Here is a 21,745-nt window from a genome sequence, read left to right as displayed (position 1 = left end):
GTGAGTCCTCGCTTGCTTTGGGGTTTCAGAATGCCAGGGGGGCTCTGCTGGTCGTGCCAACCCTCCAAAATCTTCCCCGGGTGGGTCCTGGAATGTTTGGGGTTGGGAGGGACCTTAGAGGGGTCTGGACGTGGGCTGGGATCTTCCACAGGGTGCTTGGACACTTCCAAACCCACACCTGACCCTAAAACCCTAAAACCAACCCATACCTGACACTAACCCTAATGCTAATTTTAGCCCAAATCCATAACTGACCCTAAACCTAACCCATACCTGACCCTAAAACTAACCCACACTTGTCCCTAAAACTAACCCAAACCTGACCCTAACCCACATGTGACCCTAAACCTAACCCATACCTGACACTAACCCTAATGCTAATTTTAGCCTAAATCCATACCTGACCCTAACCCACACCTGACCCTAAACCTAACCCAAACCTGGCCCTAAACCTAACCCAAACCTGACCCTAACCCTCACATGACCCTAAAACTAACCCACACCTGTCCCTAGGACTAACTCATATGTGACACTAAACCTAACCCACACTTGTCCTTAAACCTAACCCAAACCTGACCCTAACCCACACCTGACCCTGACCCTAACCCACACCTGACCCTAAACCTAACCCAAACCTGACCCTAACCCAAACCTGGCCCTAACCCACACCTGACCCTAACCCTGTCCCACAGCCGATCTTAACTCACACCTGACCCCAACCCAAACCCACATCTGACCCTAAAACCAACCCGCAGCTGCCCCCAGCCCCAGCTGCCCCCAGCCCCAGCTGACCCCAGCCCTGCTGTGTTCCAGACTGGATCCCCCGGCTCTTCACCACCACTGTCACCACCACCACGGCCACCACCATGGCCCCTGGCACCACGCGCAGGGTGCCCGCGGCCACCGCGGCCCTGGGGCAGCACGCCCAGCCCGTGGGCAGCCCCGGCCCCGTGGGCAGCACCCGGAGCCCTGGCACCAGCAGCAGCAGCAGGAGGGGGAAGCCCACCCAGCTGCCCCCTGGCACCCCACGGCCCTGCGAGTCCCAGCCCTGCCTGCACGGTGGCACCTGCCAGGACGACGGGCACCACTTCACCTGCAGCTGCCCCGCGGGCACAGGAGGGGCTCTCTGTGAGAAATGTAGGTGGTGCTGTGAGAAATCACAAATTTGGGCTCTTTAAAATCACTTCCCACCCCTCGACGTGGGTAGGATGCCACCCCCACCCTGTGCCAGGCTGTGCCAAACTGGATTTGGGCATTTCCAGAGGTGGGAAGCAGCTCAAAACCCACTCACCTGGAGATCTCCAAGCTGTGGGTGTGCAGCCCTGCTGGTTTAATGGGATTTGATCTCACAAATCCCATGGAAAACGACAGTGGGTGTCCAGCCCTGCTGGTTTAACAGGATTTGGAATCCCAGATCACCTCAAGGGAGGCACAGACAAGTTGCCCTTTTCATGAACCCAAGCTCAATAAAAGTTGCCTTTTCCCCCCTCTTTTTCCCCTGTGTTCTTTCTTTTCCCTTTCTTTCTTCCCCCTTCTCTTCCCCCCTCTCTTCCCCCCGTTTGTCCTTCATTCTCCCCTTACTCTTCCACCTTTATCCCCCTTCTCTCTTCTCCCTTCTCTCTTCTCCCTTTTCCCTTCTCCCTTTTCCCTTCTCCCTTTTCCCTTCTCCCTTCTCTCTTCTCCCTTTTCCCTTCTCCCTTTTCCCTTCTCCCTTTTCCCTTCTCCCTTTTCCCTTCTCCCTTTTCCCTTCTCCCTTTTCCCTTCTCCCTTTTCCCTTCTCCCTTTTCCCTTCTCCCTTTTCCCTTCTCCCTTTTCCCTTCTCCCTTTTCCCTTCTCCCTTTTCCCTTCTCCCTTTTCCCTTCTCCCTTTTCCCTTCTCCCTTTTCCCTTCTCCCTTTTCCCTTCTCCCTTTTCCCTTCTCCCTTTTCCCTTCTCCCTTTTCCCTTCTCCCTTTTCCCTTCTCCCTTTTCCCTTCTCTCTTTTCCCTTCTCTCTTTTCCCTTCTCTCTTTTCCCTTCTCTCTTCTCCCTTCTCTTTTCTCCCTTCTCTCTTCTCCCTTCTCTCTCCTCCCTTCTCTCTCCTCCCTTCTCTCTCCTTCCTTCTCTCTCCTCCCTTCTCTTCCCCCGTTCTTCTCCCATTTCCCCCCCTTTCTCCCCCATACTTCACCCATTATTCACCCCTTTTCCCCCCTTTCTTTCCCCCCCTTTTCCACCTTTTTCACCCTTCTCCCTTCTCTTTTCTCCCTTCTCTTTTCTCCCTTCTCTTTTCTCCCTTCTCTTTTCTCCCTTCTCTTTTCTCCCTTCTCTTTTCTCCCTTCTCTTTTCTCCCTTCTCCCTTCTCCCTTCTCTTTTCTCCCTTCTCTTTTCTCCCTTCTCTTTTCTCCCTTCTCTTTTCTCCCTTCTCCCTTCTCCCTTCTCCCTTCTCCCTTCTCCCTTCTCCCTTCTCCCTTCTCCCTTCTCTCTCCTCCCTTCTCTCTCCTCCCTTCTCCCTTCTCCCTTCTCCCTTCTCCCTTCTCCCTTCTCTCTCCTCCCTTCTCTTCCCCCGTTCTTCTACCCTTTGCCCCCCATTCTTCACCCCTTTCCCCCCCTTTCTTTCCCCCCCTTTTCCCTCCTCTGTCCCACTCTCTTCCCCATTTCCCCTCCCGTTTTTTCCCCTGTTTCCCCCCCAGCCCCCAGCAGCTCCATCCCCCGTTTCGGGGGCAGCTCGGTGCTGGCGTTCCGGACCATGCGCGCCTACCACACCGTCAGGATCTCCATGGAGTTCCGCGCGCTGGAGCCCCAGGGGCTGCTGCTCTACAACGCCCAGCGCCACGGCAAGGACTTCATCTCCCTGGCCCTGCTCGGGGGCTTCGTGGAGCTCAGGTCAGCCCGGGGTGGGCTTGGGTCCTCAAAGGGACACTGGGATCCCAGCAGGGGGAATTGGCATCCTGAAAGGCCTCAAAGTGGACAGAAATTGGGATTTTTTAATATTTTTGGGGATGTGGCTGGAGTGTTGAGGGAGCTCGAGCTCGGGTGAGTCCCCCAGGATGGTGAGACCCAGGACAGGGAATTCAGGAATTTGCATCCCAGCAGGGGGAATTGGCATCTTAAAAAGCCTCAAACTGGACAGAAATTGGGATATTTTTTTTTGTTTTTGGGAGGGTGTGACTGGAATACTCGAGCTCAGGTGAGCCCCAGGACCCAGGACAGGGAATTTGTATCCTAAAAAAACCTCAAAGTGGACAAAAATCAGGATTTTTAAAATTTTTGGGGATGTGGCGAGAATACTGAGGGAGCTTGAGCTCAGGTGAGTCCCTGGACCCAGGACAGGGAATTGGCATCCTAAAAGGCCTCCAAGTGGACAAAAATTGGGATTTTTTTTTTTTTTATTTTTGGGGATGGGGTTGGAAGCGTTCAGGTGAGCCCCAGGATGGGGATTTGGATCCTAAAAGGCCTCCAAGTGGACAAAAATAGGGTTTTTTTTTGTTTTTTGGGGTGTGTGTGGCTGGAATACTGAGGGAGCCTGTTCCCTCTTTCCACCAAGTGAAACGATTGTCTCACTTGGAATTTCAAAAAGCTCTGAAGTGTGGGAGGTTGGGTTTTTTTGGCAGGTTGGATTTTTTGAGGAGGTTGGGTTTTTTGGCAGGTTTGGGTTTTTTTTTTTGGCAGGTTGAGTTTTTTTGAGAGATCTTTTTTTGGTGGGTTTTTTTTTTTTTTTAACTGGGATGGGGAAAAAAGGGAAGAGAGGAAAGAGCCAGAGTGGCTTTTTTTGTATTCCAGAATCCAAGGGGATAGGTTTGGAGTGAGGGAGGGGGAGGGCAGGGCAGGGAGGGATGGGGAGAGAGGGAGGGGAAGGAGAGAAGGAGAGAGGGAGGGGAAGGAGAGAAGGAGAGAGGGAGGGGAAGGAGAGAAGGAGAGAGGGAGGGGAAGGAGAGAAGGAGAGAGGGAGGGGAAGGAGAGAAGGAGAGAGGGAGGGGAAGGAGAGAAGGAGAGAGGGTGGGGAAGGAGAGAAGGAGAGAGGGCGGGGAAGGAGAGAAGGAGAGAGGGCGGGGAAGAAGGAGGGATGGAAAGAGGGGGAGAGAAGGAGGGAAAGATGAAGGGAGGGGAGAGAGGGGAGGGAAGGAGAGAGGAGGGAGGAGAAGAAAGAGAGGAGGGAGAGGGAGGGAGGGGAAGGAAAGAAAGAGAGAGGGAGGGAGGGAGGGAAAGGAGACAAGAAGAGAAGAAGGGATGGAAAGAAGGAGGGAGGGAAGGAGAGAGGGAAAGTGGGACAGGAGGGAGGGGGAGAAGGAGGGAGGGAAGGAGGGGAAGGAGACGAGAAGAAGGGATGGAAAGAGGGAGGGAGGGAAGGAGAGAGGGAAGTGGGACAGGAGGGAGGGGGAGAGGAGAAGGAGGGAGGGAGGGAGGGAGGGAGGGAGGGAGGGAGGGAGGGAGGGAAAGGAGACAAGAAGAGGAGGAGGGATGGAAAGAGGGAGGGAGGGAGGGAAGGAGAGAGGGAAAGTGGGACAGGAGGGAGGGGAAGGAAAGAAAGAGGGAGGGAAGGAGGGGAAGGAGACAAGAAGAGGAGGAGGGATGGAAAGAAGGAGGGAGAGAAGGAGGGAGGGGAAGAGAAGAAGGAGGGAGGGAAGCAGAGAGGGAAAGTGGGACAGGAGGGAGGGGAAGAGGAGAAGGAGGGAGGGAAGGAGGGGAAGGAGACAAGAAGAGGAGGAGGGATGGAAAGAAGGAGGGAGGGAAGCAGAGAGGGAAAGTGGGACAGGAGAGGGGAAGGAAAGAAAGAGGGAGGGAAGGAGGGGAAGGAGACAAGAAGAGGAGGAGGGATGGAAAGAGGGAGGGGAAGGAGGGAGGGAAGGAAAGAAAGAGGGAGGGAGAGAAGGCAGGAGGGAGGGAGGGAGGGGGTCCCCAGGTGCTCCCAGTGCCAGTCACCCCTGGCACAGCCCAGCTGGCACCTCGGGGCACCCACGCCGTGCTTTGGCAGGTTTGACACGGGCTCTGGCACGGGCACGGTCACCAGCCGGGTGCGGGTGGAGCCGGGGCGCTGGCACCGGCTGGTGGTGACGCGGAACCGGCGCACGGGCACGCTGGCCGTGGACGGGGAGCCCCCGGTGAGCGGGCACAGCCCCCCGGGCACCGACGGGCTCAACCTGGACACCGAGCTCTTCATCGGGGGAGTGCCCCACGAGCACATGGCGCTGTGAGTGGGGCACGGGGACAGGGAGGTGGCACTGGGCCTGGAGTGTGGCACTGGGAGTGTGGCACTGGGAGTGTGGCACTGGGCCTGCAAGGGTGGCACTGTGAGTGGGGCACGGGGACAGGGAGGTGGCACTGGGCCTGGAGTGTGGCACTGGGAGTGTGGCACTGGGCCTGCAAGGGTGGCACTGTGAGGGTGGCACGGGGACAGGGAGGTGGCACTGGGCCTGGAGTGTGGCACTGGGAGTGTGGCATAGGGCCTGCAAGGGTGGCACTGTGAGGGTGGCACGGGGACAGGGAGGTGGCACTGGGCCTGGAGTGTGGCACTGGGAGTGTAGCATGGGGCCTGCAAGGGTGGCACTGTGAGGGTGGCACGGGGACAGGGAGGTGGCACTGGGCCTGGAGTGTGGCACTGGGAGTGTGGCACTGGGCTTGCAAGCGTGGCACTGTGAGGGTGGCACAGGGACTGGGAGGTGGCATGGGGCCTGCAGGGATGGCACTGGGCCTGGAGTGTGGCACTGGGAGTGTGGCATAGGGCCTGCAAGGGTGGCACTGGGAGTGTGGCACTGGGCTTGCTAGGGTGGCACTGTGAGGGTGGCATGGGGACAGGGAGGTGGCACTGAGCCTGCAAGAGTGGCACTGTGAGGGTGGCACGGGGACAGGGAGGCGGCACTGGGCCTGGCGGGTGGCACTGTGCATGTGTCACGGAGACCTGGTGGCACCAGGCCTGGAGGGTGGCACTGCTGCTGTGAGTGTGGCACGGGGCCTGGGAGTCTGGCACTGCCCCATGAGGGGGCACTGTCCCTGTGAGTGTGGCGGGACAAACCCTGGTGCTGTGTCCCCTCAGGGTGGCTGAGCACATGGGGGCCAGAACCCATTGCCACTCCCTGTGCCACCCTGGGGACAAACAAACCCTGGCACCATGTCCCCTCAGGGTGGCCGAGTGCATTGGGGCCCTGCCACCCCACAGTGACAAACCCTGTGCCCTGTCCCCTCAGGGTGGCCCCCCACAGTGACAAACCCTGTGCCACCATGTCCCCTCAGAGTGGCCCCCCCATAGTGACAAACCCTGTGCCACCATGTCCCCTCAGGGTGGCCCCCCCCAGTGACAAACCCTGTGCCCTGTCCCCTCAGGGTGGCCCCCCCTAGTGACAAACTGTGTGCCCTGTCCCCTCAGGGTGGCCCTCCCTAGTGACAAACCCTGTGCCCCCCTGTCCCCTCAGGGTGGCCCCCCACAGTGACAAACCCTGTGCCCTGTCCCCTCAGGGTGGCCCCCCATACCCCCATAGTGACAAACCCTGTGCCACCATGTCCCCTCAGAGTGGCTCCCCCCCCACCCCCACAGTGACAAACCCTGTGCCCCCATGTCCCCTCAGGGTGGCTCCCCACAGTGACAAACCCTGTGCCCCCATGTCCCCTCAGGGTGGCACCCCCAGTGACAAACCCTGTGCCCTGTCCCCTCAGGGTGGCCCCCCACAGTGACAAACCCTGTGGCCCCCCACAGTGACAAACCCTGTGCCCCCCTGTCCCCTCAGGGTGGCTCCCCCCCCCCCAGTGACAAACCCTGTGCCCCCATGTCCCCTCAGGGTGGCCCTCCCTAGTGACAAACCCTGTGCCCCCCTGTCCCCTCAGGGTGGTTCCCCCCCCCCACAGTGACAAACCCTGTGCCCCCCTGTCCCCTCAGGGTGGCCCCCTCCCCCCAGTGACAAACCCTGTGCCCCCATGTCCCCTCAGGGTGGCTCCCCTTGGTGACAAACCCTGTGCCACCATGTTCCCTCAGGGTGGCCGAGCGCATGGGGGCCCTGCCACCCCCCAGTGACAAACCCTGGTGCTGTGTCCCCTCAGGGTGGCCCCCCACAGTGACAAACCCTGTGCCCCCATGTCCCCTCAGGGTGGCCCCCCCTAGTGACAAACTGTGTGCCCTGTCCCCTCAGGGTGGCCCCCCACAGTGACAAACCCTGTGCCCCCCTGTCCCCTCAGGGTGGCCCCCCCTAGTGACAAACCCTGTGCCCCCCTGTCCCCTCAGGGTGGCCCCCCACAGTGACAAACCCTGTGGCCCCCCACAGTGACAAACCCTGTGCCCCCCTGTCCCCTCAGGGTGGCCGAGCGCACGGGTGCCACGGGCGGCCTGCGGGGCTGCGTGCGGGCCCTGGGCATCAACAACCGCGGGCACGAGCTGCGCCAGGGCGCCGGCGACGTCCTGTACGCCACGGCCGTGGGCGAGTGTGGCACCGACCCCTGCCAGCCCAGCCCCTGCCACCACGGCGGCACCTGCCACGCCAGGGAGGCCGACATGTTCCACTGCCAGTGCCCCGAGGCCTACACGGGTACGGTGGGGCCTGAGGGGGTGGGGGGGCACCGAGGGGCCTGAGGGGGTGGGGGGGGGGCACTGAGGGGGTTTGGGGTGTGGGTGTGGGCACTGAGGGGTCTGAGGGGGTGTGGGGGGGCACCGAGGGGATTTTGGGGTGTGGGGTGGGCACTGAGGGGTCTGAGGGGGTGTGGGGGGCACTGAGGGGGTTTGGGGTGTGGGGTGGGCACCGAGGGGTCTGAGGGGGTTTTTGGGGTGTGGGGTGGGCACTGAGGGGTGCTGAGGGAGGTTTGGGATGTGGGGTGGGCACCGAGGGGTCTGAGGGAGGTTTGGGGTGTGGGGTGGGCACCGAGGAGGGTTTGGGGGGTGGGGTGGGCACCGAGGAGGGTTTGGGGTGTGGGGTGGGCACAGAGGGGGTCTGAGGGGGTGTGGGGTGGGCACTGAGGGATCTGAGGGGGGTTTGGGGTGTGGGGTGGGCACTGAGGGGTCTGAGGGGGTGTGGGGTGGGCAGCAAGGGGGTTCTGAGGGAGTTTTTGGGGTACAGGGATGGGCACCATGGGGTTCTCATCCCTCTGGGGGGGTTCTGAGGGAGTTTTTGGGGTCGTTGTGCCAGTGCCTTGATGCCTACATGCCCATGGGGAACGTTGAGGACATGGGGGACACTGGGGCCGTAGGAAACACTGGGGCCATGGGGGCTGGTGACAATCTGCCTGTCCCACAGGCCCCCCGTGTGCCTTCGAGAGACTGTGGGGACACTGGGGACATGGGGGACATGGGAGACATTGGGGCTGTGGGGGACACTGGGGACACTGGGGCTGTGGGGGACACTGGGGCTGTGGGGGACACTGGGGATGTGTGTCAGGGGTCTGGTGACAATCTGCCTGTCCCTCAGGCCCCACGTGTGCCTTCGAGAGGAACCCGTGCGAGCCCTCTCCGTGCCACGCCTCTGCCACCTGCCTGGTGCTGCCCGCCGGGGGGGCCCTGTGTGCCTGTCCCATGGGCCGTGAGGGGGACCTCTGCGAGCGAGGTGGGACGGCGGGGGCGTCCCCAGCCCGGCGTGGCCCCTGGGCCGCGTGCCGTGCCCCGTGTCCCTCACGCTGCCCGCTTTGTGCCCAGTGACAGAGCAGGACCAGTCCGTGCCCTTCCTGCCCGAGTTCAGCGGCTTCTCCTACCTGGAGCTCAGCGGGCTGCAGAGCTTCGTGCCCGACCTGCAGTGAGTGCAGGGACAGGAGGGACACAGCCTGCCCCACAGCGCCCGGGGCACCCCACGGCTGGCAGGGCTGGCACTGCTGCCACTGCCCCGGCCTCGGGGTTATCCCGAGAGCGGCTGGATGGGAGGGGATCCATAACCCATAGCCCACAGTCCATAACCCATGATCCATAACCTATAACCCACAGTCCATAACCCATGATCCATAACCCATAACCCATAGCCCACAGTCCATAACCCATGATCCAGAACCTATAATCCATAATCCATAGCCCACAATCCATAGCCCACAATCCATAACCCATAACCCACAGTCCGTAACCCATGATCCATAACCTATAATCCATAATCCATAGCCCACAATCCATAGCCCACAATCCATAACCCATAACCCACAGTCCGTAACCCATGATCCATAACCTATAATCCATAATCCATAGCCCACAATCCATCACCTACAACCCATAACCCACAATCCCTTACCTATAATCCATAGCCCACAATCCATAACCCATAACCTATAACCCATAACCCACAGTCCATTACCTATAATCCATAATCCATAGCCCACAATCCATACCCCATAACCCACAGTCCATAACCCATAACCCACAGTCCATAACCCAAAACCCATGATCCATAACCTATAATCCATAGTCCATAGCCCACAATCCATAACCCGTAATCCGTAACCCACAATTAATAATCTATAACCCACAATCCATAACCCATAGTCCATAACCCAGTCCACAATCCATAATCAATAATCCATTACCCATAATCAATAATCCATACCCCATAACCCACAGTACACAACCCATAATCCACGATCCATAACCCATAATCAATAACCCATAACCCATATTCAATAACCCATAACCCACAGTCCACAATCCATAACCCACAATCCATAACCCACAATCCAAAATCCATAATCAATAACCCATGATCAATAACCCATAACCCACAGCCCATAACCCATAACCCACAGCCCATAACCCACAATCAATAATCCATAACCCATAACCTTTAATCAATAACCCATAACCCACAATTAATAACCCGTAACCCACAGCCCACAACCCCAATCAATACCCCATAACCCCCAATCAATAATCAATAATCAATGACCCCCCCTGCTCTCTCAGGGACAAGATGTCCATGGAGGTGGTGTTCCTGGCCAAGAAGCCCAGCGGGATGATCTTCTACAACGGCCAGAAGACCGATGGCAAAGGGGACTTTGTGTCCCTGGCACTGCACCAGGGCCACCTGGAGTACAGATACGACCTGGGCAAAGGGCCAGCCCTGCTCAGGTGAGGGCACTGGGGGCACTGCTCAGGTGAGGGCACAGGTGGCATTCTGCCCTGCCCAGGTGAGGGCACAGGTGGCACTCTGGTGGCACTCTGCCCTGCCCAGGTGAGGGCAATGGGGGCACTCTGCCTTGCTCAGGTGAGGGCACTGGGGGCACTCTGCCCTGCTCAGGTGAGGGCACAGGTGGCATTCTGCCCTGCCCAGGTGAGGGCACAGGTGGCACTTTGGTGGCACTCTGGCCCTAGATGCCCACAAGGGGAGCAGTTTGTGTTGGTGTGACATCCCACCACCACTGCAGCTCCTTGGGATGATTGTCACACCTTTGTCACATCTTGTGTCCTTTGGTATGATTGTCACCCCTTTGTCCCACCTTTGTCCTTTGGGATGATTGTCACACCTTTGTCCTTTGGGATGATTGTCACCCCTTTGTCCCACCTTTGTCCTTTGGGATGATTGTCACCCCTTTGTCCCACCTTTGTCCTTTGGGATGATTGTCACCCCTTCCATCTGTCGGAGCAGATCCAAGAGGAGTTTCTCTTTGATCTCGCACCATCCGTCTTTGGGGACCTCTCCCAGGTTTTGAAGCCTTTTTTCCCTTTCCCCCAGGAGCAAGGAGCCCGTGCCCCTGGACACGTGGGTCAGTGTCCTGCTGGAGAGGAGCGGCCGCAAGGGCGTCCTGAGGGTCAACAACGGCCAGAGGGTGACAGGGGAGTCCCCGGTGAGTGGGGAGGGACCCCAGCCCTGCCCTGCTCACCTGGGGCGGTTTCTCAGGCTCCTGGGCTTTAAATTCTGGGTTTGAGTGGAGTTTCTCAGGCTCCTGGGCTTTAAATTGTGGGTTTGAGTGGAGTTTCTCAGATTCCTGGGCTTTAAATTCTGGGTTTGAGTGGAGTTTCTCATGTTTCTGGGCTTTAAATTCTGGGTTTGAGTGGAGTTTCTCAGATTCCTGGGCTTTAAATTGTGGATTTGAGTGGAGTTTCTGAGGCTCCTGGGCTTTAAATTCTGGGTTTGAGTGGAGTTTCTCAGGCTCCTGGGCTTTAAATTGTGGGTTTGAGTGGAGTTTCTCAGGCTCCTGGGCTTTAAATTCTGGTTTGAGTGGAGTTTCTGAGGCTCCTGGGCTTTAAATTCTGGGTTTGAGTGGAGTTTCTCAGGTTCCTGGGCTTTAAATTCTGGGTTTGAGTGGAGTTTCTCAGGCTCCTGGGCTTTAAATTCTGGGTTTGAGTGGAGTTTCTCAGGTTCCTGGGCTTTAAATTCTGGGTTTGAGTGGAGTTTCTCAGGTTCCTGGGCTTTAAATCATGGCTCAGGTTCCTGAACTTTAAATTATGGATTTGAAGGTGAAGAAGTGGAATTTCTCAGGTTCTTGGGCTTTAAATTCTGGATTTGAGGGTGGAAGAGTAGAATTCTCAAGCTCCTGGGCTTTAAACCACGGGTTTGAAGGTAGAAAAGTGGAATTTTTCAGGTTCTTGGTCTTTAAATCGTGGATTGGAGTGGAATTTCTCAGGTTCCTGGGCTTTAGATGGTGGCTCAGGTTCCTGGGCTTTAAATCATGAATTTTAAGGTGGGAGAGTGGAACTTCTCAGGTTCTTGGGCTTTTTTAGATGGTGGATTTGAGGGTGGAGAAGCAGGCAGGGAAGGATCCCTGCATCCCTTGCAGCCCCTGTCCCTCCCTGTCCCTGCCCAGGAGCTCAGCCAGGTTCCAGGGATGCCTTGGATGAACCCCCCACCCTCTCCTGGACCCCCACCCCTCATTCCAGATCCTCACCCGTTCCTGTGTTGGGACAGCCATGTGAGGCACCCCTGGGTCACTAATTAATGGTTAATTAAGAGCCCCCCAGCAGTGAGAGGAGCTCAGGGAGCAGGAGAGCCCCAGGCCCTGCTGCTGCTGCATCCCTTGGTGCTTGCTCTGCTCTTCTCCCTGTCCCTCCCTGCTGCTGTCCCTGCATTCCTGGGGGTCCCTTCCCCCCATTCCTGGGGGTCCCTTCCCTCCCTCTCCAGGAGAAGGCAGGATAAGCCCTGCTGGCTGCCGAGCTCACCCCCAAACCCCCAGATCCAAACCAGGCATTTCCTCCCCTCACTCTCCTCTTTCCAAGCTCCTCTCTGAGCAAAGCAGATCCCTGGGTGGCAGTGACCCTCCTGCCACCTCCTGCCACCCCCAGAGCCACCCAGCCCTGGTGGCAGCGGGGCTGTGGCAGCCCTGCCTGTTGCAATGGCTCCCCACTGATGTCCCTTTTCTCTCTTTTTTTTCTCTCTCCCTTTGATTTTCCTTTGTATTTCCCCCTCCCCTGCTGTCTGGATCCCAGAAATCCCGTAAGGTACAGATAAGTATGACCCCCCCACGCCTCCATCTCATCTGCCATTGGCACCTCCTTCCTTCCTTCCCTCCTTCCTGTGGTTTTCATCTTGCCCATCTGGTTTAGGATCCCTGTAGCTTAGAGCCCCTCATTCCCTCTCCTGTCCTTCATTCCCAGCCAGTTGTCACTTCTTGTTTTGGGACCATTTCAATTAATCTGGTCATTTATTTTGTGTTAATCCCACAAAGCATTCCTTAGTGCTCCATGTCACCCCGTCCTTGCTGTGGCCCTGCCTCCATCCCAGAGAATTCCCAGGAATCCTGGGGCTGGTGACAGCAAGGAGGGAATTTTCTCCTCCAAAACCACCACGTGGGGTGCAGGAGAACCTCCTCAAGCCGTGGGGTGCAGGAGAAAACCTGAACCTGCTCCTCCAGCCTTGGGGCAGCCAGGCTGGGATTGGGCAGCAGCCCTGCAGGGGCTCTCAGGGTGTCTGGGTACCCCAATTTTGGGGGGCACACGAAAGCAGAGCCCCTCTCCAGGCCTGAGGGTGTGGGAAGAGCCTCTCCCCAAAATTCAAACCTTTCCCTGCTGGGGGTGGGACCTGGCAGTCCTTGGCATGAGGAGGTTTCCTGGAGGCTCCATCTGTAGAATCATAAATAAGATATCATCAAATAAATTACCATCAAATAAATTACCATCAAATAAATTATCATCCAATCTCCCAAACGGAGAGAGCCACCAGGATGATCAAGGCCAGCTCCTGGCCCTGCATGGGACAGCCAGGGACGAGCTGACACCTTGTCCTTGCTGTCCCTGTTCCCCCAGGTGCCTCACATGGTGCTGAACCTGAAGGAGCCCTTCTACGTGGGGGGAGCCCCCGATTTCTCCAAGCTGGCTCGAGCAGCTGCCATCTCCAGTGGCTTCGAGGGAGCTGTGCAGAGGGTGAGGTCCTGCTGGGACAGCCCAGTGTCCCCTGGGACAGCCCAGTGTCCTGCTGGGACAGCCCAGTGTCCCACCTGTCCTGGGATGGACCCAGGAGCTGTCCTGGTGGTGGAAAAGTGGCACCAGTGGGGGACAGAAGGGGAGTTTGGGGATGCTTGGAATGGATTCCCACCACCTCAGGGATGGATTTGCACCTTTGGGATGGGTTCCTATCATCTTCGGGATGGATTCCCACCTCAGGGATGGGTTCCCACCTCAGGGATGGGTTCCCACCTTTGGGATGGGTTCCCACCTTTGGGATGGGTTCCCACCTTTGGGATGGGTTCCTATCATCTTCGGGATGGATTCCCATTTTAGGGATGCATTCCCACCTTTGGGATGGGTTCCCACCCTAGGGATGGGTTCCCATCTCCTCTTGTCCCCACGGTCCCTGCCTGGTGTCCCCAGAAGACCAGAGGTGGGTGGGGAAGGACCATCAGAGGATCCCAGCCTGGTTTGGGTTGGAGAAACCTTCAAGCTGCCCCTGTGCCATGGGCAGGGACACCTTCCACCATCCCAGCCCCACCCAGCCCGGCCTGGCACGCTGCCGGGGATGGGAATTCCCATTTTTCTGGGAAGTCCCTGCCAGGCCCTGAGCAGCTCCTGGCTGAGCCCTTCCTGCTCCCGCAGATCTCGGTGGGCGGCGTGCCCGTGCTGAAGGAGCAGAACATCCGCAGTGCCAGGGAGGTCTCCCCGTTCCGGGGGCACCCCTGCACCCAGAAACCCAACCCGTGCCAGCACGGCGGCACCTGCAGCCCCAGCCTGGGCAGCTACCAGTGCTCCTGCCACAGGGGCTTCTCGGGGGCACACTGCGAGAAGGGTGAGTGCCACCGGGGCTGGGGTGTCACCAGGGGGGCCACAGGGGTGGCCGTGGGCAGCTGGGCTGGCCCACGAGGTTGGAGGTGGCCGTGGGAGCCTGGAGGTGGCACAGGGGGCTGGGAGTGGCCCAGAAGGTTGGAGGTGGCCATGGGGACCTGGAGGTGGCACAGGGAAGGTGGAGGTGGCCATGGGGGGCTGGAGGTGGCCCAGGGGGTTGGAGGTGGCCATGGGGACCTGGGGTGGCCCAGGGAGCTGGAGGTGGCCCTGGGAAGGTGGAGGTGGCCCAGGGGGTTGGAGGTGGCACTGGGAGGCTGGATGGAAAACCTCCAGCAGAAGTTCAGCACGTCCAGCAGGGGTTGTGATGAAAATTAGCACAAATCAGGAAGTTCTGGGAGAGAACCCTTGGAGAGCTGGGCTGGGGAACCATGGGATGGGTTGGCTTCCTCTCCCATCTCCCACGAGTTCCCTGCCTTTCCTGGCCGTTCCTCTCCCATCTCCCAGGAGTTCCCTGCCTTTCCTGGCAGTTCCTCTCCCATCTCCCAGGAGTTCCCTGCCTTTCCTGGCCATTCCTTTCCCATCTCCCAGGAGTTCCCTGCCTTTCCTGGCTGTTCCTTTCCCATCTCCCAGGAGTTCCCTGCCTTTCCTGGCCCTTCCTTTCCCATCTCCCAGGAGTTCCCTGCCTTTCCTGGCCGTTCCTCTCCCATCTCCCAGGAGTTCCCTGCCTTTCCTGGCTGTTCCTTTCCCATCTCCCAGGAGTTCCCTGCCTTTCCTGGCCCTTCCTCTCCCATCTCCCAGGAGTTCCCTGCCTTTCCTGGCCATTCCTTTCCCATCTCCCAGGAGTTCCCTGCCTTTCCTGGCCCTTCCTTTCCCGTCTCCCAGGAGTTCCCTGCCTTTCCTGGCCCTTCCTTTCCCATCTCCCAGGAGTTCCCTGCCTTTCCTGGCTGTTCCTCTCCCATCTCCCTGTCTCCCCTCAGTGATCATCGAGAAGGCAGCAGGGGACACCGAGGCCGTGGCCTTCGATGGCCGCACGTACCTGGAGTACCACAACGGCGTCACCAAGAGGTACCTGCCCAACCAGGGCTGATCTGGGGAGGAAAAGCTGGGATCCAGGAGCTCCACACCGGGCTGGATGTTCCTGGTTCTCCCCTCTTGGTTTCCCCCAAATTCCCAGCTCCAGGCCTGGCTGTGGTGCTGGGAATGGAGTGGAGAAGGATCCCGAGTGTCCCTCAGGGATGGGACACATGGGACTGTCCCAGCCTTGTGCTGGAGAGGACCCTGGGGTGGCCATGGATGTGCTGCTCCTTGGGAATTCCTCCTGGGAATGAGCAGAGCTCCCCCTGAGCTGGAAATTCCTCCTTGTCCTTGGGAATTCCTCCTGGGAATGAGTAGAGCTCCTCCAGGCTGGAAATTCCTCCTTGTCCTTGGGAATTCCTCCTGGGAATGAGCAGAGCTCCCCCTGAGCTGGAAATTCCTCCTTGTCCTTGGGAATTCCTCCTGGGAATGAGCAGAGCTCCCCCTGAGCTGGAAACTCCTCCTTGTCCTTGGGAACTCCGTCTGGAATTCTGGAATTCCCTCTGGGAATGAGCAGAGCTCCCCCTGAGCTCCTCCAGGCTGGAAATTCCTCCTTCAGGAGATTCCCGTGTCCTCCTGCCAGTCCCATTCCCGGTGTCCCAGCCCTGCTGGGGGGGTGTCCATGTGGAGCTGCTGTCTGTCCCTCTCTGGGTGTCTGTCTGTCCCTCTCTGGGTGTCTGTCCCTTCTCAATGTCACTGTTTCTCTGTTTCCAAGCCACCTGAGCAATGAGATCCCAGTGTAAGTACGGCCCTGCCACCCTCACCACGTCCCCATTGTCACCCCAGACCCCGGGGCAGCTCAGGGCAGGGCTGGGGGGAGGAATCTGGGGCCTCTCCCGGGGTTTTTGGTGGAAAACTCTTCCCATTCCAGGGGGAGGAGGGCCCAGGTGCTGACAGCAGGAGCTGCTTCACCTGTGTCACATCCAGGTGTTGTCCCCACCCTGCCACAGCCAGCTGCTGTCCCCCCAGCATGCCTCAAGTGAATTTTTAAGTATGATTTTAATAAGGATGAGCACAGGGAAGGAAAATTCCTGTGGCTTCCTGCTCCAGCAGCAGCCTGAGGTGTTGGAGATGGAAACTGGGGGTGCTGATCCTTGATTTTTCCCGTGTGGATGTGGCACTGGGAACCCCTCAGAACATCTCCAGCATGGGTGAGGGGTCAGAAAAAGGGTCAGGGCAGGAGGATGGGGACAAATCCCAATCCCTGGACAGCTGAGATTTGCTGTGTGTCTGTCCTGCATGGAAGGGAAGCCCTAAAAGGGATCCTACAATTCCCTGCTCTGTGCAGAGCATTCCCTGCTGTGGGAAGGGGGGATTTGGGGGGATCCCTGCCTGTCCCATCCCATCCCATCCCATCCCATCCCAGCTCACTGTGTGCCCTCAGGGCTGTGGGGGCTGAGCTGTGCCTGTGCATGGGGGGCTGCAGAGCCACCACCTGCATGTCCACGCCATTGGGAGGGGCTGCAAAGGGATTTTTAGGAATTTCAGGATTATCCTGAGCATCCTCCTAAGCTGGGCAGTGCCCTGCAGCAGTGTGAGCTCACAGCTGTCCCTGTGTCCCCTCCCTGAGCCACATCCCTGCTGCCTTGTGTCCCTGCAGAGGGAATGTCACCATTCCCAGCCTTTTCCCAGGCTTTTCCCAGCCAGTTTGGGCTGTGCTTCTCCCACACCCCCTGCTGGGTTTGGCTGCCCATAAAAGTGGATTTTTCCTCCTCCAGGGTGAGGAAGAGGGAAAGGGAAAGGAAAGGAAAGGGAAAGGAAAAAGGAAGAGGGAAAGGAAAGGGAAGGGAAAAAGGAAAGGAAGGCAGGCAGGGTCTCCTCGCTGCCCCTCGCTTATGGCTCGCTCCCCTTTTCTCCCATCCGAGTCCCGAGGCGCTGGATTTCCCCTCGGAGCCCAGGTGAGTGTCCAGGTGTGCCTGTCCCCTGCTCTGCCCGTGCCTCAGCATGTCCCTGTGTCCCTGTGTGTGTCCTCTGTGTCCCTGTCCTGGCTTTTTATCCGTGAGGGATGAGCTCTGCACAAGGGGGGATGGCAAAGTGCCACCAGCCCCAGGCTGAGGGACCCTGCAGGGACAGCAGGACCGTGTCCCACCCCCTGGATGCAGCATCCCTCGGGAATAAAAAGCTCTCTGTGGTGTCTCTGTGTGTCCCACTCCAGCTGTTGCCAGGAGCCTCGTGCCTGTTCCAGAGGCAAAAATCAGGATCCAGCCTGGGGAAAATCCCATCTTTCCTTCCCTCCTCCCTTGGGAAAAGGTTTTGTTCCTCCATGCCCTTGCTGTGACAGTCCACAGGGTGCCACAGCTCCTGTGTCACAGCGGGCAGGGATTGATCCTTGTGCTCTATGAGGATAAAAGCAAGAATCTCCTTCCTGTGTATCCCAATCCCAGGAGTGGGATGGAGGTTATCCCAAAATCTGGCACCTTTAGGGCAGCAGGTGGGCCCACACCTTTCCTGTGAATCCCAGCAGTGGGATGGAGGTTATCCCAAAATCTGGCACCTTCAGGGGGCAGCAGGTGGGCCCAGACCTTTCCTGTGTATCCCAGGAATGGGATGGAGGTTATCCCAAAATCTGGCACCTTTAGGGCAGCAGGTGGGCCCAGACCTTTCCTGTGTATCCCAGGAATGGGATGGAGGTTATCCCAAAATCTGGCACCTTCAGGGCAGCAGGTGGGCCCAGACCTTTCCTGTGTATCCCAGGAATGGGATGGAGGTTATCCCAAAATCTGGCACCTTTAGGGCAGCAGGTGGGCCCAGACCTTTCCTGTGAATCCCAGCAGTGGGATGGAGGTTATCCCAAAATCTGGCACCTTTAGGGCAGCAGGTGGGCCCAGACCTTTCCTGTGAATCCCAGCAGTGGGATGGAGGTTATCCCAAAATCTGGCACCTTTAGGGCAGCAGGTGGGCCCAGACCTTTCCTGTGAATCCCAGCAGTGGGATGGAGGTTATCCCAAAATCTGGCACCTTTAGGGCAGCAGGTGGGCCCAGACCTTTCCTGTGATCCCAGCAGTGGGATGGAGGTTATCCCAAAATCTGGCACCTTTAGGGCAGCAGGTGGGCCCAGACCTTTCCTGTGTATCCCAGGAATGGGATGGAGGTTATCCCAAAATCTGGCACCTTTAGGGCAGCAGGTGGGCCCAGACCTTTCCTGTGATTCCAGCAGTGGGATGGAGGTTATCCCAAAATCTGGCACCTTTAGGGCAGCAGGTGGGCCCAGACCTTTCCTGTGATCCCAGCAGTGGGATGGAGGTTATCCCAAAATCTGGCACCTTTAGGGCAGCTGGTGGGCCCAGACCTTTCCTGTGTATCCCAGGAATGGGATGGAGGTTATCCCAAAATCTGGCACCCTTCAGGGGCAGCAGGTGGGCCCAGACCTTTCCTGTGAATCCCAGCAGTGGGATGGAGGTTATCCCAAAATCTGGCACCTTTAGGGCAGCAGGTGGGCCCAGACCTTTCCTGTGATCCCAGCAGTGGGATGGAGGTTATCCCAAAATCTGGCACCTTTAGGGCAGCAGGTGGGCCCAGACCTTTCCTGTGAATCCCAGCAGTGGGATGGAGGTTATCCCAAAATCTGGCACCTTTAGGGCAGCAGGTGGGCCCAGACCTTTCCTGTGATCCCAGCAGTGGGATGGAGGTTATCCCAAAATCTGGCACCTTTAGGGCAGCAGGTGGGCCCAGACCTTTCCTGTGAATCCCAGCAGTGGGATGGAGGTTATCCCAAAATCTGGCACCTTTAGGGCAGTAGGTGGGCCCAGACCTTTCCTGTGATCCCAGCAGTGGGATGGAGGTTATCCCAGCTCCGAGCTGCGGGGTGGGATGGAGATTATCCCAAACCCGTGACCCTCCAGGCCAGCAGGTGGGGACAGGCGGGGAGTTCATCCCCTGGGGAGGAGGAGGATGAGGATGAGGATGAGGATGAGGATGAGGATGAGGATGAGGGGGAGGCTGCTGGCAGAGCTGCCCGTGGTGTCCCCGCAGTGAGAAGGCGCTGCAGTCCAACCACTTTGAGCTGAGCATCAAGACGGAGGCCACGCAGGGGCTGCTGCTGTGGAGCGGGAAGGGGCTGGACAGGTCGGATTACATCGCCCTGGCCATCGTGGACGGCTTCGTGCAGCTCAGCTACGACCTGGGCTCCAAGGCCGTCACCCTGCGCTCCAGCGTGCCCGTCAACACCAACCAGTGGGTGCACATCCGCGCCTCCAGGTCAGCGCCGCGGGGCGGGATCGGGGCGGGGGCGGGATCGGGATCTGGATTGGGGGCAGGATTGGGATCTGGATCGGGATTGGGGGCAGGATTGGGGTCAGGATCGGGATCTGGATTGGGGACAGGATTGGGATGTGGATCGGGATTGGGATGTGGATCTGGATTGGGGGCAGGATTGGGGTCTGGATCGGGGGCAGGATTTGGGGCAGGATTGGGGTCTGGATTGGGGGCAGGATTGGGGTCTGGATTGGGATCTGGATTGGGGGCAGGATTGGGGTCTGGATTGGGATCTGGATTGGGGGCAGGATTGGGGTCTGGATTGGGGGCAGGATTTGGGGCAGGATTGGGGTCTGGATCGGGGGCAGGATTGGGGTCTGGATTGGGGGCAGGATTGGGGTCTGGATTGGAGTTGGGATCTGGATCGGGATCAGGGTCAGGATCTGGATTGGGGTCAGGATTTGGATCTGGATTGGGACTGGGGTCAGGATTGTGATTGGGATCTAGATTGGGATTGGGATCTAGATTGGGATCGGGATCTAGATTGGGATCAGGATCGGGATGGGGATCTAGATTGGGATTGGGATCTAGATTGGGATCGGGATCTAGATTGGGATCAGGATCGGGATGGGGATCTAGATTGGGATCGGGATCTAGATTGGGATCAGGATCGGGATTCAGATCAGGATCTGGATTGGGATTGGGATCGGGATCTAGATTGGGATCAGGCTCTGGATCAGGATTGGGAGGATTGGGATTGGAATCAGGATCGGTATTGGGATCTGGATCAGGATTGGGATCAGGCTCTGTATCAGAATTGGTATCTGGATTGGGATCAGGATCAGGCTCTGGATCAGGATTGGGAGGATTGGGATCAGGATCCGGATCGGGATCAGGATCCGGATCTGGATCAGGATTGGGATTAGGCTCTGGATCTGGATTTGGATCGGGATCAGGATTGGGATCGGGATCTAGATTGGGATCAGGATTGGGATCAGGGTGGAAAAGCTGGGAATGAGGCAGCTGAGCCCCATGATCCCCAAGGATCTCCCCTTGGATAAGAACTCTCAGCGCTTTGGGCCTGGAGGCCAGAGCTTATAATTAAACCCAGGATTTGATCTGAGACCTTGGAAAAGGCTCCCAGACTTTGGGGCCAGAAGTGAGAATGAGGATTGAGAGTTTAAAGCAGACACACGGTCAGTAAAGGAATTTTAGAGTTTAGGATACAGAAAAAATAAACCACAGCCCTGCAGCTGGAAAAGCAGTGGTGGGGATATCCCAGATGGGGTGGAGATGATCCCAAAATCTGCCCCAGTGTCAGGACTTGCAGGGGGCAGCTCTGGGCTGGCTCTGGGGCCGTTGCTGAATTCCTGCTGTTGCCCCTCCCTGGAGCAGGGTGCAGAGGGAAGGCTCCCTGCAGGTTGGGAACGAGGCCCCCATCGCCGGCTCCTCTCCGCTCGGGGCCACGCAGCTGGACACGGACGGGGCGCTGTGGCTGGGTGAGCGGGCAGGGAGGGGACACTCCGGGGTCCCCGGGAGGGCTGGGGGCTGTGCTGGGCTGGGGACCTTGGGGACCTCCCTCCCTCCCTCCCTTCAGCCCTCTCAGGTGGCTCAAAAGTGCCCTGTCCCCTGTGCTGTCCTGTCTGTCTGTCCCCTACCCCCTGCCCTGGGCTGATGCTGTGCCATTTCAGGGGGGCTGTCCCTTGTCCCCTGTGCTGTCCCCTGATCCCTGTGCTGTCCCCAGTCCTAGCTGACCCTGTTCTGTTCCAGGGGTTCAGCTGGAACAAGGTTTTGTCGTGTCCCCTGCTCTGCCCCCCGTCCCCTGTGCTGTCCCCTGCTCTGTCCCCTGTCCCCTGCTTTGTCCCCTGCTCTGTCCCCTGCTCTGTCCCCTGTCCCCTGTGCTGTCCCCTGCTCTGTCCCCTGTCCCCTGTGCTGTCCCCTGCTGTGTCCCTGTCCCAGCTGACCCCTGCTCTGTTCCCAGGGGGGCTGGACAAGCTGAGCGTGCCCCAAGGCCTTCAGCACGGGTTTCGTGGGCTACATGCAGGACGTGTCCCTGTCCCCTGCTCTGTCCCCTGTCCCCTGTGCTGTCCCCTGTGCTGTCCCCTGCTCTGTCCCCTGTCCCCTTTGCTGACCCCTGCTGTGTCCCCATCCCAGCTGACCCCTGCTCTGTTCCCAGGGGGCCTGGACAAGCTGAGCGTGCCCCAAGGCCTTCAGCACGGGTTTCGTGGGCTGCATGCGGGACGTGTCCCTGTCCCCTGCTCTGTCCCCTGTCCTGTCCCCTGCTGTGTCCCCGTCCCAGCTGACCCCTGCTCTGTTCCCAGGGGGCCTGGACAAGCTGAGCGTGCCCCAGCGCCTGCCCAAGGCCTTCAGCACGGGTTTCGTGGGCTGCATGCGGGACGTGTC

General features: G+C 58.6%; 1 protein-coding gene across 4 annotated transcripts in view; it reads left to right on the top strand.

Moving 5' to 3' along the window:
- Positions 1–21,745, top strand: part of AGRN (agrin) — a 109,505-nt gene that overhangs the window by 85,217 nt on the left and 2,543 nt on the right. For all 4 annotated transcript variants that reach the window (XM_059866781.1, XM_059866784.1, XM_059866783.1 and 1 more), the window contains 13 exons: positions 814–1,137; positions 2,667–2,859; positions 4,949–5,164; positions 7,258–7,487; positions 8,361–8,495; positions 8,585–8,681; positions 9,827–9,991; positions 10,596–10,707; positions 13,103–13,219; positions 13,889–14,078; positions 15,052–15,139; positions 19,121–19,345; positions 20,738–20,841. In XM_059866781.1, coding sequence (XP_059722764.1) covers positions 814–1,137; positions 2,667–2,859; positions 4,949–5,164; positions 7,258–7,487; positions 8,361–8,495; positions 8,585–8,681; positions 9,827–9,991; positions 10,596–10,707; positions 13,103–13,219; positions 13,889–14,078; positions 15,052–15,139; positions 19,121–19,345; positions 20,738–20,841 — 2,196 coding nt within the window. The remainder of the gene's footprint in view (positions 1–813; positions 1,138–2,666; positions 2,860–4,948; positions 5,165–7,257; positions 7,488–8,360; positions 8,496–8,584; positions 8,682–9,826; positions 9,992–10,595; positions 10,708–13,102; positions 13,220–13,888; positions 14,079–15,051; positions 15,140–19,120; positions 19,346–20,737; positions 20,842–21,745) is intronic.

This window comes from Haemorhous mexicanus, chromosome 23, assembly GCF_027477595.1.
Source record: "Haemorhous mexicanus isolate bHaeMex1 chromosome 23, bHaeMex1.pri, whole genome shotgun sequence".
Lineage (NCBI taxonomy): Eukaryota > Metazoa > Chordata > Aves > Passeriformes > Fringillidae > Haemorhous > Haemorhous mexicanus.
This window is presented reverse-complemented; position numbering and strand designations above follow the sequence as displayed.